The sequence below is a fragment of the Crassostrea angulata genome, chromosome 7, assembly GCF_025612915.1.
Source record: "Crassostrea angulata isolate pt1a10 chromosome 7, ASM2561291v2, whole genome shotgun sequence".
Classification (NCBI taxonomy): Eukaryota; Metazoa; Mollusca; class Bivalvia; order Ostreida; family Ostreidae; genus Magallana; species Magallana angulata.
Window position 1 is genome coordinate 14,313,877 of NC_069117.1, and position 17,498 is coordinate 14,331,374.

The window sequence follows — 17,498 nt, forward strand, 5'->3', positions numbered from 1 at the left end:
TGCAGAGCTCCGGTACGAACATACTTTTTATTTTACTTTCTGTGATAATTTAATGATTTTGTACAGTGTATAGTAGTTAAAAACTCAGGAAAGCTAAGCCAAGAATCAGTTATATATATATTAGGTAGGATGATAAAAATTTCTTAATTAACTTTTCCTGTTATTATTTACAGCAAAATGCGCTTTATCTTCCTTATCGTTTTTTTTTTAAAACTAAGCTTGTTTAAATGGAAAGTTACTCACATTGTAGAAGGACAGGAAAAAAATATGTAATAGGGCAAGGGAATAATAAATAAAAATAAGGAATCTCTCTTCATTAAATTTGGCCTAGTGTTTCTAGAGAAGAAGTAAAAAATGTAAAAAGTTTACAGACAGATGGCCAGACGGACAATGAACAACAGATGATCAGAAAAGCACACTTGAACCTCTGGTTCAGGTGAGGCGAGCTAAAAAAAAACCCCGTACTTTCATGATCTTCAAAATCGCAATCCATTATGACTGGTAAGTTAGAAGGGAGGAGTGTGGTGTCATATCTGTTACTTAAACGTCAACACTGTTATTTATTCCTTAACCAATTTTAAGTAGTCTGATACACAAAACAAAGCTTGTAAAGCATATGACGCAAGAATACTGCTTTAGCTTTTTTTTTTAAAAATTTATAAAAGAGGTAAAGCATGAACGCAGACCCCACATGTAAATTCTTTTCTATAATTTTGTACATCTCCAAAGGCACCCAACACCACATGGGTAGCAAATGGGCACATAATGTCGCTGCCGACAGATACTTTGGCTAAATTATATACTGTTCCTCATCATAGGAAGAAAGGGAGCAAAAAATGTAATGGACACTCTGTTAATACTTGAGATAAAATAACAAAACTTATAAAAAACATGTACATTTCCAGTATTTATTATAATAAAATAATCACTATTGTAAACAATAAATTGAATGCTGTAGAACATTGCACATCATATAAAATATGCACTGCCAACATTTTTTTTTCAAGATTAAGGATTGTACACAGCTGTAAATTCTTACTGAATGTGTCCTCCATGTATGGAATGTGTTTGTGTGGTATAAATGACAACTTTTAAAAAAGTTCATACAAAATCTTCAGAAATTTCAAAGGAATGTAAGACATGATTCAATAAAATATCAAATTGTCTTTCTTTCCAGGGAAAAAAAGGAATGGAAGAAATCTGCATCTTAAAGTTAAACCCTGAAAATATTGGTCACTTGACTCTACAATAAATAAAACTATCACCTGACACCATTGTTCCCGATTTTGCACTAACCACTACTGCATACAATTACATGGAATGAATTTCATAGCAGGTTTTTTTTTTATATATATAAAATTTGCATTGAATATTGTAAGTGTGAATTCAAGGCACCAACACTCTTCTTTTGAAACCTCTGTAAATGTTTTAAATTGATATGAATGATAGGGACTCACAAAGCAAGACGACCAGGTCACTGTGGTGATTATTTGAGTATGAGATTCTGTAAGTCTTACAGTGAAGTTGCATACAAATTTCTCAGTACCTTAAATTCATCCTGTGGATTTTTTTCATAAAATTCATAAATGCAGATTTAGTAACCAAGCTGTGTTCTAAGCAATCAACATGAAAAATTGTATAATGGGTGGTTACAACCTTCAAACTATACAAGTGTTACGTTAAAAACACAATCTTAAGACTCACAACCAGAATCTTTTCCATAAGAAAACTCTACTGCATGCAAAATTGGTTATACAAATTAAAATACCCTAGTAATAAATGAAATAACATTTGTAGAAATTATAAATATACAATGCAAATAAATGTACATGGTATGATGTATATGGATATAAATTTCATCAACAAAAATAGCACATCCGAAAAAATATACATACATGTTCACAAAATATTCTGTTCTGTATTCTGTGTTAATTTTACAATCAATTCTGCTAATACAACCTCTGAAATATGATTCATACAAACTGGGTTACATTAATCTTGTTCCAAATCCAATTAATCAAATTCATTGAGTAAAATCAGAACTCCTGATAACAAAACACTTTTCTGGCAATAAAAAACCTTTTGATTCTAGTGCCAGTACATGTAAAGTTGCAAGAAGGTGTCTAAACTTGATTTCATCGTTTAACTTAGAACATTTGTCATAGTTTTAGTCTTCGTGCTTTAGATTTAGTGCAGCTGTGCTCAACAATTTTAGCTCTATTCATCTCAAAGTGTGCACATACCCTTCCTAGCAATGACCCTTCCTAGCAGTGGCGGATTTCAGGATAATAAGTAGACGTGGACAAACTATACTTCCTAATGATATTGTAATGAAACTCTGCATAGAAAATGATGGGTGTTAGATGAAGGTATTATGGCAGAACAATAATTTCAATACACCCAATCCACAGGCACCCACTGAGTGGCTGCACTGAGGTCTGACAAGGCCTTCTTAAGTTCCCGGTAGGTCTCCTCAAAATCATCATTCACCAAAGTCAAGTCAAAGTACTGTTTGTACACACGCTCTATTTGGGCACTTTCTTCCACTGTTCTCAAAAAGTCTTTTTCCTGTTAAATAAAAGAAAATACACAATAGCAAATATTAGATAATGCAAATCTGGAACTGATTCATCAGTACATATACCGTAAAATATGTGATAATTTTTATAGATTTTACAATGTACACATATGCAAACTTATTTATTGCAAAAATTACAATGTGTAATGTCATAAATTGTACATGTATCTAATTTTATTTGGATTTACACAAAGAATACTTACACTTCTCATTTCAACTGTTCCATGCTACAAAAAAAAAATGCAAAAAAGGTTAAATAGTAATAATGCTTATATATGTATGTATTCTCTTCTACAGTGTAAAGTCGCCTTTAAACTATAGATCTAACTCATTGTATTATTATTATTTAGTACATGTATTAAAATCATCAATCCTTAGATCTATATAACACATTTTGGATAACTGGTACTTTATCTCCCCTGGATTGGATACTAGAATTAATCCTTACCCCTTTTTTTCCGGCCACACCTTTCCTCCTTCCCTCCTCCCACATAATTCTCTGGACATCTGCACTGGGGGCAGCCAAAAAAACTATGTAAGGCATGTACTCAGCATTCTTTAAGACTTTAAGTGACTAGAAATGAAAAAAATAGTAGTGTTAAACACAATTGCTGAAAGGGAAATTACATTCCTTTGTACCACAAATAGAATATTTGTTAAAAATTATAAAAGAAAAATTAAAGTAGGTGCAAGAGTTATCTCTTTTGCATGACTATTAACTGCAGTTTAAAGAAAACAAGAGATGTTTGTGAAACACTTATGCCCCAACCCTTGTAGACCGCTGCAAGAAAATGAACTTTTATAATACTGCAATAAACTGATCAACCCAGTAGCAATTAACCCAACGTGGCAGTGATATGAAAACTTATTTTAAATTGTGTGTGACCTAAATGCAGGAATTGTATACCGTATATATTGCTGAATTTCATATCTTTTTCCTTGCCTTTGATGATGGATTTTATACAACCATCAGCAACTGGAATGACCAAACTAACATGTTAGACTTACTGTTGGGTTTACATCCAGGACACACATCTTTCCCTGCTGAACAGTGTAGTGAATGGATTCAAGCTTTGTTCCATAAAGGTTTCCATTAAATTCTCCAAACTCCAAATATTTCCCAGCCTTAATGTCTGCCTCCATGTTTTCACGGGTATCAAAAAAGTAACCCTTTCCATGTTCCTCGCCTTGACGCGGGGTTCTTGAAGTATCTTAAAATGGGAAAAAAATCATACATGTAAATAAAGTAACATATTTTTGAAATTAGCTGCCTTCAAATCTTTCCCTAATTTTTTTTAAACTTTAAAAACAAAATAATTTTCTACTTAACTAACTCATACTTAAAAGAATCTAAGGAGTGCAAATTTTTTTTTTTTATAAAGGTGGGCTTTGTCACTGGTGTTATAGAATAATAAAGGTGAAAAATAAATCTATATCTATCATAAAGTGTTCAAGATTGAGACACTAACGAGGCATGACAGCACCAAATCTCCTCGGGTCGTCCCGGATTAATCGTTCCTTCATGGACCTTCTGCCCACATGGTTAGCTCCCACTAGGACCAGGGTTTTGCGCTGGAAAGGTGGCATCCTTGTTACCTCCTCATATATTGTAATGTTACACTTATCAAAATCTGAAAGCATAAATAGCTAGATCATTAATCATATCATTCTGTTAACCTTTTTTTTTTTTAATAAACAGTATAAAAACAGAGAATAAAGCAAGAAAAATTGTGAAGAATCCAATGACTTACCTTTGTGGTTCCTTGTTGTATATTTAATCGTTCTCTTCTTCCTCTTCTTTAATCCACAGACTACAAAACCAACAGAATATCTATAGTCTCAGGGCTCAACAAACCAGAATTTAATATATGCCAGAACTGGGTATTTCAAATTTAATTATGTTTGTAACATACTATATTATTGGTTTAAAAAAACCATTCTTATTGTTTCAACTACACTGCCTAAATCTCAATAAAGATAAGACAATAGTAGCTTATACATGTGTGTATATATTTGCATACGTGTAAATCTAGCAATACTTACAAAGACTGCTTTTGGAATAATCATAATCAGGCTGGACATATGCCTGACGTTTCTCCTCTAGCTGCTGAGCGGGGATTAGTCCGGTGGGTCCATCACCTTCCTCATTCACTATCTTTGCCTACAAAATCAAGAAACTATGAGCATAAGTCATATCACGGTGTCTATCAAATGATAATTTCAACATTTCAACTACGGCAAATGAATTCTTACCAGAGCCTAAAAAAATATCAGACAAATTTTTTTTTCTAAAAATTCAAAAAATGTCTCCCCTAAAAATAAAACCCTCTAATACAAAAACATAAATACAGTCTTCCTGGTAGCCCTCTAAAACTAGACACTTGAACTAAATTTCTAAGGATAAAATAAACAGGTAAGATCCATTCTTCCTACCTGCCACCAGTTTGGATCCTCAGTGCTCATGATGTGCAGTATGTCTCCATCTTTGAAGGGCAGACCAGCGTCTTTACAAGGTATCAGACGGTCTCTTTGAGGATCATAGTTAAAATGTGCCTTCACATATTTCTATAAAAAGAATTTTTATTTCAAATGATAAGAGAGGAAGAAAAATGATAATGATGAAAAATAGAAAACTAAATCCATTTACATGTATCACCTGAACACTGTCTAACATGCAATCATAAGCATAACGAAAAAATTATGTATTTTGACCCCAAACAAAAAAATCACACAAGAAAAATTAGAACATTATCTGTACAATATACAACAATCATAACCTACATGAAACTGTCAAGGATATTCCAAGTCAGCACAAAAAAGGGGCAAGAAATCAGCATTAATACATGCTTTGTACAGCATTCATACATATATATTATAAAGATACAAGTTAAATGACTCTCCCTTTCTCTTCAAAGTATTTTAGTATCTAAGTGGGAGTGACTGGGATACCTGGGCTTGGGGTTGGTGTTCGGCGAAGTTCTGGACAATCTTGAGGGTGATTCCTTGGTCAGTGCTGCGTATGATGTCCATCAGCTGTTCAGGGGTCGACACAGGGATTCCATTCACCTCTTTTATCACATCTCCCACATGCAAAAGTCCTTCAAAAATCAATAACATCTTTTAAACAAATTGTCCCATCTTTCTGCCACATCTAAAGGAGTTGGTTGTTTGAAATTAGCCTTTCATTACATGTACATACACTGGTAGCACATTTCTAAAAATTCCTTTAATTACATGTTTATGTACAAACAACAAGTTTTTTTCAGCAAAATATTGACCAAGACTGATAAATAGTGTTAATAACACATACCTGTACATAAAAGTAGATTTTGAACAAATTTTTCTGAGGTTATTCAATTGATCAGCTTTGATTAAATAATAACAATACCTTGTTTATCAATCTGGCTGCCTGATAAGATACGGGCAATTACCAACTCTGCTCTCTCATCTATCTTCACTGTTATTCCCTGAAAAAAGCACATTTTATAATTTTTGGTCTTATTCTTATGAATTACGATATATCAAAATTCTGGTTGTCAATATCAAATGAACTTGTACTTAATTTGGGTTATTCAATGGTACAGTTAAAACCAACATTCAAAAGTTCCTTGCATTAAATCTCATTCATATTTAAGTTCTAAGCTAGATATTCATAATTGGTTGAATATTTAACATTGTTATATTTTGTAGTTTATTCTCACAATATAACTCTATTAGTCAATAATTGTAATATAAGCTCATCCAAAAAATATTGACCGGTTTAATATTTTTAAAATATTGACTGACTAGGAATAATATTTAGAGGATATTCCCTTTATTTCAATTGATCGCCTTTGATTATTTGATTTGTAAATGGTGACGTAAATAACTCTTTGGAACTCCAAAACAAGATGACTTTATAATAGGCAACCAGTCAAGGCAAGTACCGGTAAACAACCGATGCGCAATGCGACCGTTTGCTACCGTAACGGATATAAGGATTAGCGAACTACTGTGAAGTAATATCAGGTAGAACATCTGAAACTATATTCCTCCAAGAAGCGGAATATCACCATTGCTGACGATATTTTGGAAATGAACTTTGTGTAATATTGAATTTGTGAATTCTATGTTGAGCTGAGAAAATTACGGTGATCTGTTTTTAAATCCTTTCTTGAATTTTGGTTTCATTCCTCATATAACAAAACAAATGTTGACTGTGTTTTCGGGCGACATTGATCGTATTAGCCCCCTTGGGACGAATATATTGCCCTTGGCTTCATGTCGGGCAATATTTCATTCCTCAAGGGCTAATGAAATCAATGATATTGCCCTCAACCCCAGTCAATACAGTAAGTTTATGACTTACCAGTGGAGCATTTTTCTCCCTTCTAATGCCAACAAGTCGAACCTGGTCAGGCATGTTACTGAACATGGAAAGTGGGGGTGGGGGAGAGAACAGCTGGGAGTCTTCCTCAGTTTCATCCCCATAGTTACGGTCAGCAACGTCATCGTGTGCCCTCAGTAATGCCTGCAACCAATATTTAAATTAATCAGCGACATGTGTGTATATGATTATCAGCCTACGTGTAAAGATTCTTTTCTCTCTAAAAAATAGAATGACGAGTATCTACATCTCTAAGAAGTTTTCTAATTCAACTCTCACCCCAATATGAGGATTGGACAAGATGTCCTCCAGTTCCTGAGCCTGTTCATTGTCATCCAATGAGGGCCCGAGGGCGTTCACTGCATCAGACGCCAGCTTTCCTGCACTCTCCTCTGTCACTGGCTCTAGAGGATTGTCATCTTCTAGTGTATCTTTGGTCTAAATGGGAATTTATGAATTATAAGATTGAATAGAGAAGAAGTCACAAACTTTTATTTAAACCTCTTAAGATTACTCCGTACCTATAAAATTATGGGTTCAAAGTTAAAAAACTTAACTTTTTTTTAACTTATTGGACTTGAATTTCATCAAAAAATAAATAAAATATATATGTATCCATACTATTTTAGATGTAAGGTAATAAAAACCAAAGGCTGAAATTATCATCTGAAAATCCCACTTTTTCTTGTTTAAAAATTAAATAAAAGCGGATGGATACTTGTTTATATATTTAAATTTTATTGCTTACCATGCCAGAAAACTAAAATTAATTAAAAAAAAACAAAAAAATTGTTTACATTAGAAAAATTATAGCATTTAGAAATATCACTTAGAGAAAAATAGAAAAGAGTTATTTCCCTTTGTCATTATTGAATTATGTCGAATATAAGGATGAAAAACGCTTATAAAATATCTCCAAGTAAACACTGATTTGAGTTTTGATGTGCACCTATAATAACTTAGAAATTACAAATCTACTTGCAAGAATTTTAATGAATTCATGGTTTATGTAAAATGTCTGACGTCACAGGAGGGTGGATTTACTTTAACTTTGTTTCACATTAATGAATTTAAACATCTTTGTCAATAATGAATAGGATTTTTTTTTTATACTGTGACATCTTAAATTTTAATTATGATAGTTTAATGACAGTACATTAAACACAATGACATTAACCAAATTCAAAATTTGGTTCTGAATACCATAACAAGGGTTTAGGCCTTATTAATATCAAGTAACAAATCAAACTAGCCAAAGCTATCTCTAGATATATATACATGTACCAATATATCATAAAATGTCATCTTTATATTATTTTATCCAATGGCTTGAAATTGATATCTTTTGAAAACATTTTAAAATTAATGTAAGCATCTGTGTAATAAAACTCATTCACTACTTCCTTAGTTTTTTATCATTACAATATTAACAGTGAACTGTGGAGTTTAGTAGACTGCTTAAAGGCCGAACATTTTTAACCGGGTGGTAAATCTCAGGTGAGGGCGGGGCTTAATTTCTAGAGGTGTGAAAGCCTCCGGGGCTTGCAGTCTACCTGTGGTCGTGAACGCTGCTAATCACAATACACAGGAAGCAAATTAATACACAGGAAATAATTAGTTATTATTTTTATTTATTTCAACTTTGAGCAATAAGCACATCAGCATTAAACATAATAACATTTATAAACATATGTGAGGCACGCAAAATGCAAAGCCAGTTGGCTTCAGAGTCTCTGCAGAGCGTGCACTCTCGCTATGGAGAACAACATACAGCTTTCATATATGTTTACTTCATATAAGATATTGAGAGATACAATAAATATATATAATACTGAAATTATGATTTACCAATTGTAATAGAAAAAAATTGTATAATTTTAACTAGAGCAATGAATTTCTGAACATAGTTGCATAGTGAAGATATTTACCAAGGTTACATAACTCTTTGGTATTGTTTGAACTTAATAACTGAACAAGTTTGAACACAGATGGTTTTTTAACATAATAATTCTTAATGTATCTTGATCTTAGTGAATTGTAAAGTGGGCATTTTGACACAAAGTGAAAAACATCTTCAGTCAGAATTGGTCTTAGTTTGAATATGTTATTGTTCTAATCTATTGAAAAAAAATTCAGTAAATTAATTCTGCTTTAAAAATATAAGTCGGTACATTATGTTTAGCCCTTGACATTGTTTAGGAAGGTAATTTCAATAAATATAATTGTATAAGAAAACCATACGATCAGTTGGAATGTGGAATGTAAAGGCAGCCAGTACACGGTAAATGGAGTTCGTTTTCCATGGAGTGACGTTTTCATGCAACAAGTTCCAGTTGAGTGTATTACCAGTAAATACAGCTTTAGTAGCTCAGAAGAGTGTATGTGCTTTCGAGCTGCTCATGCATCTTCGTAGAATTTATTAGAGCACATGCATTCGACATGATTGAAATATAAATTGCGTATTTTTAATTACTGAATAATTATTTTTCATAAACAATGTTAATACTTGTAATGTTAAAAATTCAATTTTTAATCCCCCTTTTAATACAGGACGGAAGATATCAAAGATAACGTTGTTAATTGCTAGTAAACAGAAATCCGCGGACCTGGCAAGATCACGCTCGGACGATCACATCAATCAAACTGGGTGCTATTGTTTCAAACTTGATTGACAAGCGGCATCTTTTTGAAGTTTGTACAGGTAAAAAAGGGGGCGTTTGTAAAATGTTCGGCCTTTAAGGTATTCACTGAATACACAGATGACTTATAATTGACCAGGTCAGGGCACCCATGACTATAGTATACCACTACAAGATTCAATCAACATTGCATCATTAACAGCCTAGCAGCTTACCCTAAGGTATGTAGTGTAATAATCATGTTTTTAAAATGCTTGATTGACATGCTATATCCTACTCAGAGGTATATTTCTATTCATCACACCTGACTCAGCTGCGATGACTAATATACAGATTTAATGTATTAGCGAGACCCAGGCCAAAACATTTGTCCAATATATCTAACTGGGAGTTTGATTACATAATTAGGAGTAAAGTTGTGTCTTAATCCATGTCAATACACAAATTCTTACCTGTAATATGCTTTTTAATGCTGGGTTATTTAAGAAATTCTTCAGAAAGTCCAAATCATCTTGGTCAGCCTCCACAATATCTCCTATTTCATTCAGATTAGTTTTTAATTTGTGAAGGGACACTGAAATACAGAAAAATATTTATGAAAGATTATTTGGTACATGGTTCATTCAATCTAAAGGCTATTTTTCATCAATGACCCTGCCAACTGAACTGTCATACACTGAACAAACATCAAACATTATTTCATACTTTAATTAAAATTTGCCATAAATTGTAATTATCAATATGCAAAACCAGGGATGTATATCAGTCCCTGAAAGTACAAAGTACTGCTTAAAAAACATCCGTTGTACATCATTTTTTTTTTTTACATGTGTTGATGTAAAAGTATAGCCCTTGACGTGATTAAGGATGAATTGATTTTTTAATCCGACACACAAAAACCCAAATATAATATAAAATCATTAATCTGCTCGCATATCAAGATTCTGTTGTGCACAAAACCTTTAATAATTAGCTGAACATTTTTCTGGTTTCATGATTAACATAGTATTTGGTTCAATCTTACCTAAGCCCGAATCCTGGGCTTCTCGTGTGGCCGCTGGCATTTTAATTCAGTAATGAAGTCCTGAAAAGGGAGATTTTCACTAACATTTAGATGCATTATAACGAGTTTTGGGGGCTTTAATTTTCTTGCGATATAAAGTATTAAGTTCTTATAAGAATTACATGATAAAAATATTATTTAGGTACTCAGAATCTATACTATTGACATCGATCGCGATCAAGATATACGTGTATACTACGAGAAGGTAGAAATATATAGGCTTGCTAACATCAATCAATCAATACCGACAGCATTGGTATATTCACGTACTTAAATGTACACAATTGTGCAAGTTTACATCAAAATCACTTCCTGTTTTTCGGCCATGTTTTGGTTGGAGGGGTTGGAATTCATACGGACGCTAAAATATATTGCGTTGCAAACCATATGGCGAGCAAATTGCCAAAATAATGCTGTTACGCAAGACATCTTCCGTGCATTTATACTTCAATTGCAAAATATGAACTAACATGATAATTGGTTTTATCAAAACATATTATAAAAGTCTTACCTGTAATTAAAACTTCACCTGTTGAGGTATGTAATATAAGACCCTCGTTTTCATTGGTGGTTATTTTTAACACGCCGCCTTAATTTTGAATAGTGAACCCGATGTTATTAAATGAAAACACTAATCTGTTTTTATGATTTATAACACTTTTAATGTTGTCAAAACAAACTCTTCTTTCATTCCGTCGGATTTTCTTTTATTCTTTTTATTTTATCCTTAAAAAGAATTTTTAAACAAATTTTAAAGCAATTTTTTTTTATTGTAAACAAATTCATGTTCACGTACAAATAAAGTTACAAATAAGGGGGCTGAATCGTCAACAATTTAACTATCAGATCTTCCAAAAATTTTAAGATATGGATAAGTAATTTACTACTATTTACTACAGAAAAAATCCATATGCTTTAACATTTAAATTAAGGCATTTTCTAGTATTTTTATACAGAGCTCTTCATCTAAAGGAGATCAATACAGTGTAAAAATGGCCATAACCATCGAGTCCTCTTAATTCTTAAAAAGATATGCTCATGCAAGTCTCAAACCCCCGCACATAAAAAAATTAAGTACCTGCCTCTCAATATACATACCAGTTCATAAATATATGGTAATAAATACAAAAAATATTTACTTTAGCACCAAGTTTCTGTAAGAACGACACATATATAATAAAAGTAATACATTTGCAACTACATGTATATAGAAATACAAACTTTGCATAGATTTCAAATGTTTCCAGCATTTAGGTTAATAACTAAACAAATGCATACTTATTAATTAAGTACCAAGTACTCAAATACTATTGCTTCTTTACAGACAGTCATTCACATTATTTGTTGTGCAATTTGACAGTGGTTCCACTATGAACAATCTACCGCTTGGTATACAGAGGCACACTTTATATACTGTGATGTTGGTCACTGGTGAAAACTGACTGCTATTTGGGATATTCTTGTTGATGAACGTATGGTTTGTTGCTTCAATATTGATATCTCCATCCTAAAAATTCAGATTCAACATTTGTCATCTATTCTTTAATAAAACCGTGATAAAGCTATAACTAACTATTTAAACTTATTTAATCAGAATTAATGACACTGTGCATGCAACTAAAAAACTACATGCATGCGCATATTTAGTTTACTATTTAAAAATTCTTTGCAACATGATATAATCAAAGTACTGAAGAACTGACGGGAGTTGATTTTGTCGACGTTTATTTATCAGGTCTAGGCAACCTCCGTTTTTGGAGGATAGCTCAATTTCAAGATGGCTGCTGATTTTTACCATATATGGAAAGTCACTTTGCATTGTGGGTAACATTATCCTCCATTTTTGGAGGATAGCATGGGTATATTTCAAAGTCTTCGTGCATATCTTTAATGAAAAAATGCAAGCACCAGACCATATGGGAGATAAAGTTAAGGGAATAAACTAATGATTGTATGCAGCGATTTGAAATTCTATGTATAGTATTTTCACAATATGCATTGAAAGTTTGTACTTCCTGTGTTCAGTTTTACAAATGACATAGACTATTTACATCTGTCTCATTTACTCAAAATCACAAAATAGTGATGTTTATTCCTCATTAAAACATTAATGACTTCATTCACATTTAGAGACACATAATAGATATCTTGATCTGCTATATTGTACATGTACAAAGTAAATGTTTGCATATACTTTAGGAACTTTGTAGCTCTTATTCTAATTAATTCACAGGTTATTAAGTATCATTTAAATTTAACCCCCTTCACACAAAAAGACATTGTAAAATTTTATTAATCAAAATGATACCATTTATAGATATCAATTATCCTGAATATTGAAAAAAATGTGAGAGTCTTCTGATCACATAAAATATTTTCTTTAAAATCAGCCCTGCAATTATTTAAACTTAAATATTTATTAAATATTATCAATAAATATAATTATTAATAGCTAAATAAGATGATATTTTTATTGTCTAATAATTATATTTTATTCATAGTTAACTCCCTTTGTAAAAACAGAGTTAATGCCCTTCATCTGAAAAGATCCACCAGGGGGCGCAAACATCTATCCTCCAATTTTGGAGGATAAAATCTATCCTCCAAAAACGGAGGTTGCCTAGACCTGTTTATTTTAAAATCAATGATGTTATTTTGCATGACAAGTACATGTATACGTAGTTTCTAATTTGAATTACGCATATTTTATAATATGAATTTGTGAATTTTTTCGACTAGAATGTCGAGAAACCTCCATATGAATCATGTTAAATAATATTTAAAGATAAAATTAATTCAATCAAACTATGTATCAGTGGTAGAAATATTGCTCGAAAATTGTATGGATCAAAGCAATATTGAACTCTAGTCTCGTTCAACCAAACGCTCGGCTGACACCGTAAATCTCCGACAAGGGTTTACGGAGACAGCCGAGCGTCGAGTTGAACGAGACTATGTTGAACTCTGGCGTAGGAATACATACGACTACAAAAAATATTTAAATTGTTCGTACCATTTAAAATCTGACTATTTTTAAGGTATTTGTAAATAAGTTTCCTTGAAAAACAATGCTTTAGCATACATTACATCGAATTCATCAATTATTTTCAAGAACTAAGTCTTGCCAGGAGCAATGATTTGTGCTGAGGTCCAAACACTGTTTCACTTTCGGTTTGTCCGCGTGACTGCATAGGAGAGTTGATTAAAAATCAACTCCCAAATATGTTAAACAAAAATGTACCAAGAAAATAAAAATTAAAGGCATAAATCATGCTGTTGAAATAAAATATTACATATCCAGTTTTCTTTGCTATAAAATATGAATGTGCTATGAATCTATTGACAAAGCACCCCCCCCCCCCCCCCATTTACATATTACATAAAGTGAACAATTTTGATTTAAGCAATACATATAAGCAAATATTAAAGTGATGCTCTATTAAATTTAGGTAATTGTAAATTTATAAGTTTATAGACACAGACGACACATAGGAAATGCATTATGTACCTTATTGAAGTTACCTACCTTGGACTGTATATAAAGATGCCGACCTAGATCAGCATGGAAATACTCCCTCTCTGATGTCATCACTACTCCCTCAAATCCTGTCAGGTACATTTTGTCTGCTTCCATCACAAGTCTTTCCACTCCAGTTTTACTTTGTATCTAAATGAAAAACCGCAGACAACAACAATCAAATTAGGTATCATTTGACTTATTTACATAATTCAATACATTTTATTTATGATACAGAAATATCTCAAAAGTAACTACATGTACAATCAATTGCTCTACAGTGATGATATTTACTCTCTCTTTAAATAAGACCATTAAATGTGCATAGAAACACATACCACAGGAATACTGTGTACGTCTCATCTTTTTAATACCATATTTAGTTACTTACTTAGTACACCAACTGGATAAAAATTATCAAAGGTAAACATTATACATGTACAACTCTATATCCATGCCTGAATCTATTGGGGGAAGCCAAAAAAAAAAGGCCATGGACCCAAATGGAAAACAAAATCTATAACACCCCCTTCCCCAAGACATCTTGCCTGTAATAAATCAAGGTCAGCATTCTCTTGTAGGCCAGTTTAGGGTTAATAGCCGCATCAATTTATGTTATTTGATCTGACCAAGTTTAGAGGACAGAGTTTCCTGTTCAGGTCGTCAACTTACGTGAGCCGTAGTGAGGGATGGAACGTGGAGGTTTATACCCGGATTTTGAACATTGGTCCATGTTTGTGATTTGGTTGAGAACAATGTTGATTTTGACTCCAAATCTTCTAGAATAAATTCATCCAAAGACTGAAACTGAATCTTATTTGGTCCAATTAAACCTAAAACATAAGTTTAATTGGATCATTTGTAAATTTGTTAACATTTATCATCACTAAAATCATACTTGTTTTCTACGTGCATAAGACAAAGACTAGTCCACAAAAATTTAATTCATGTCCATTCACAAAAGCTTCTAAAAACTCTTACCTTCAACATCCTTTTTCTTGATAGATGATGTATTAAATACAATCTGTATAATCAAAAGAAAGAAAATATTATATGATACAGGTGTCTTGCTTTGGCCTTAAGAAACTATTTGAAAGATAATTTTTCAAAGCATGCAATTCATTGGTTTTAAAGTAAACCTGTGCATTGTTTAGAATGTATACCGGGTATATTAATGTTATATGTATTTCACCTTTCAATTCAGCAAATACAGTTACCCTACTGGTACCTAATATTACTGACCACAGAAAAAAGCTGGCAAGATAATCAATTTTTGAATAATAATAATTTTTGGCTGGTAATGGTATAATTTTGCTGGTGTCACCTGCTGCAAAATAACTTAAAGTTGCTGGACTGTCTTTCAAGTACATAGGTGGTCTCAAAAAGTTTAACAAATTTCAAGAAAGTGATGCTTTAGCCTTAAACATATTTATGTAATATTTACTATGATTACTGATGTACCTGTTTATCAGAATCAAGCTGTATTGATGAGGAGTGCCTGCTGCCAACTCCTCCTTGAAACACTTTCACCGAAGGCAGAGTGGTGCCTGCTAGGAATCGTAGTAAATTACTGTCTGCAGGGATAAACTCCAACATCTCCAATCCTGCTGTGGTCACTTTCAGCATGTATAGAATCCCTGCTGTCATCTAAAAAAAATGGAGATTTATTTTTTTTTTATTCTTAATACTACATTGTATGTCAGTTCAGCTACAAAGTAACATATGCTAAAATAACCAAATATTTTTCTATAGCAAATCAGCTTCCAACACAAAATTGACACCTTCTTTATTTTTTTTTCTGGCCTATCAACTTTACAAATGATACAAGTTTGATTTAAGTATTGAATAGTATTCAAATGGAAATTACAAGTAGCAACATCTTATATAAACAGCATTTACACTCTTTTTTCCACAGACACCAGGCCTGCAGACACATACATTTAGAAGGGTTTTCCTAAAATTCCACACATAAGTTGCATTATTTAGTTAAGCAATTTGTGCCATTTAGAATGGTAGTTGCTGTATGAGGACAATAAACTTGCTATTTTTTTTTTAAACATCTATAAGGGCCTAAGACCAAATCTTGCCACTTAGTTCCATTTATCAGCACATAAAATCATTTACGAAAAATGACTTAACAATGCACATGCACTGGCAAGAAATGGTACTTGGTGAGAATTTGTCTTAGACCATAAAACTTACTTACTGATTATAACATTTTACAAAAATCTTTACTCAAATTTGCACTATGGAATTCATATCATTGCATGAGTACAGAAATAAAATTAATAAAATACCAGAATATTGAGCAGTGCCAACACAATGAGTATGACGACTAGGCAATACAGAAGATAAGCCCTGCGACCTCTGACCCCCGTTCTGTGGAGATACTGCTCATCGATGTTGATGTAGCCGGCATTGAAGTTGGTGTTGTGCTCTCTGTTTACTCTTCGTTTCACCATGTATCTCCCACTTCTTGGCCCTCCATGATGATCGGGGCTCTAGAAACAATTAGAAAATATGAAACAACGAATGCACATCTCGTAAATGATAAATATGCGAAGAGAATCTGAACAAAGGTACTCACAGCATCCAGGTCCATTTTATATATTTCGGAAACCGAACCCGACGTTATTTCAAAATCGTTTTCACTGCATGCGCGGATCCAGAATTGATTTTTTTGGGGGGGGGGGGGGGGGGAGGTGAGTTTGCCGTTAGGGGGAGGGGGGGGGGGTCCTGAGGCATATTTTTGTAAATTTAAAGAAATTTGAATTTACAAAGGGTAGGAGGTTTGGCCTCTAGATCCGCGCATATGATGTTTTCATCGCCAGAATTAAAATTATTACGTAAAATCAAATTATAAAAGACTGATATCAAACAGTAATTACTGCCGTAAAATAATAAAATTTCGATTTCTTGAGTTAAATAATCAAATTAATACCTTAAATGAACTGAGATGACACCGATGCGTATATTATCAGTTTCAAAATCGTGGTCATCAATAACTTATACATAAATATGAATTTCAATTGAAATATTAAAAAAATAATTTTGATGTGAAACACTCCAGTTCTTGATACGAAAAATTCATTTTACATCGTGCACGGATCCAGAAAATTTTTCCCTGAGGGGTTGGGGGTTCCGAGAGAATATTTTTTTAGGGGATTTCATGTTAAATGCCTTTTTCGGTATCTTTGCTATGTAAATGTAATGAGATTGAATGTCCAGGAGGTGGCGATCACCTGAACCTCCCCTCCTGTTAAATCGCGCATGTACATAAATTTTATTATTTAAATTGATAGCCAAAAGAAATTACCTATAAATTTTTATCATTC

The 17,498-nt window shown here is 32.6% G+C and overlaps 1 protein-coding gene across 1 annotated transcript; it reads right to left on the reverse strand.

The window, feature by feature from the left end:
• Positions 1-894: 894 nt before the first annotated feature.
• Positions 895-16,819, reverse strand: LOC128193179 (protein PALS2-like). The gene is made up of 20 exons (XM_052866490.1): positions 16,751-16,819; positions 16,461-16,664; positions 15,625-15,810; positions 15,145-15,187; positions 14,836-14,996; positions 14,173-14,313; positions 12,030-12,153; positions 10,036-10,157; positions 7,224-7,382; positions 6,927-7,088; positions 5,967-6,045; positions 5,528-5,676; positions 5,012-5,143; positions 4,622-4,739; positions 4,330-4,389; positions 4,048-4,209; positions 3,587-3,789; positions 3,027-3,152; positions 2,782-2,805; positions 895-2,568 (listed from the first exon to the last, which is right to left on the reverse strand). The coding sequence occupies exons 1-20, from the start codon at positions 16,763-16,765 to the stop codon at positions 2,392-2,394; spliced, it is 2,547 nt and encodes an 848-aa protein (XP_052722450.1). The 5' UTR covers positions 16,766-16,819; the 3' UTR covers positions 895-2,391.
• Positions 16,820-17,498: the final 679 nt, after the last annotated feature.

Bases quoted from the DNA above. Each gene is read 5' to 3' on its own strand.
- LOC128193179 (XM_052866490.1), bottom strand. The intron at 5,677-5,966 runs GTATTGTTATTA...TGATTTTTGAAG, and splicing joins CAGCCAGATTGATAAACAAG to GACTTTTGCATGTGGGAGAT. The intron at 4,210-4,329 runs GTAAGTCATTGG...TTATGCTTTCAG, and splicing joins TACAACAAGGAACCACAAAG to ATTTTGATAAGTGTAACATT.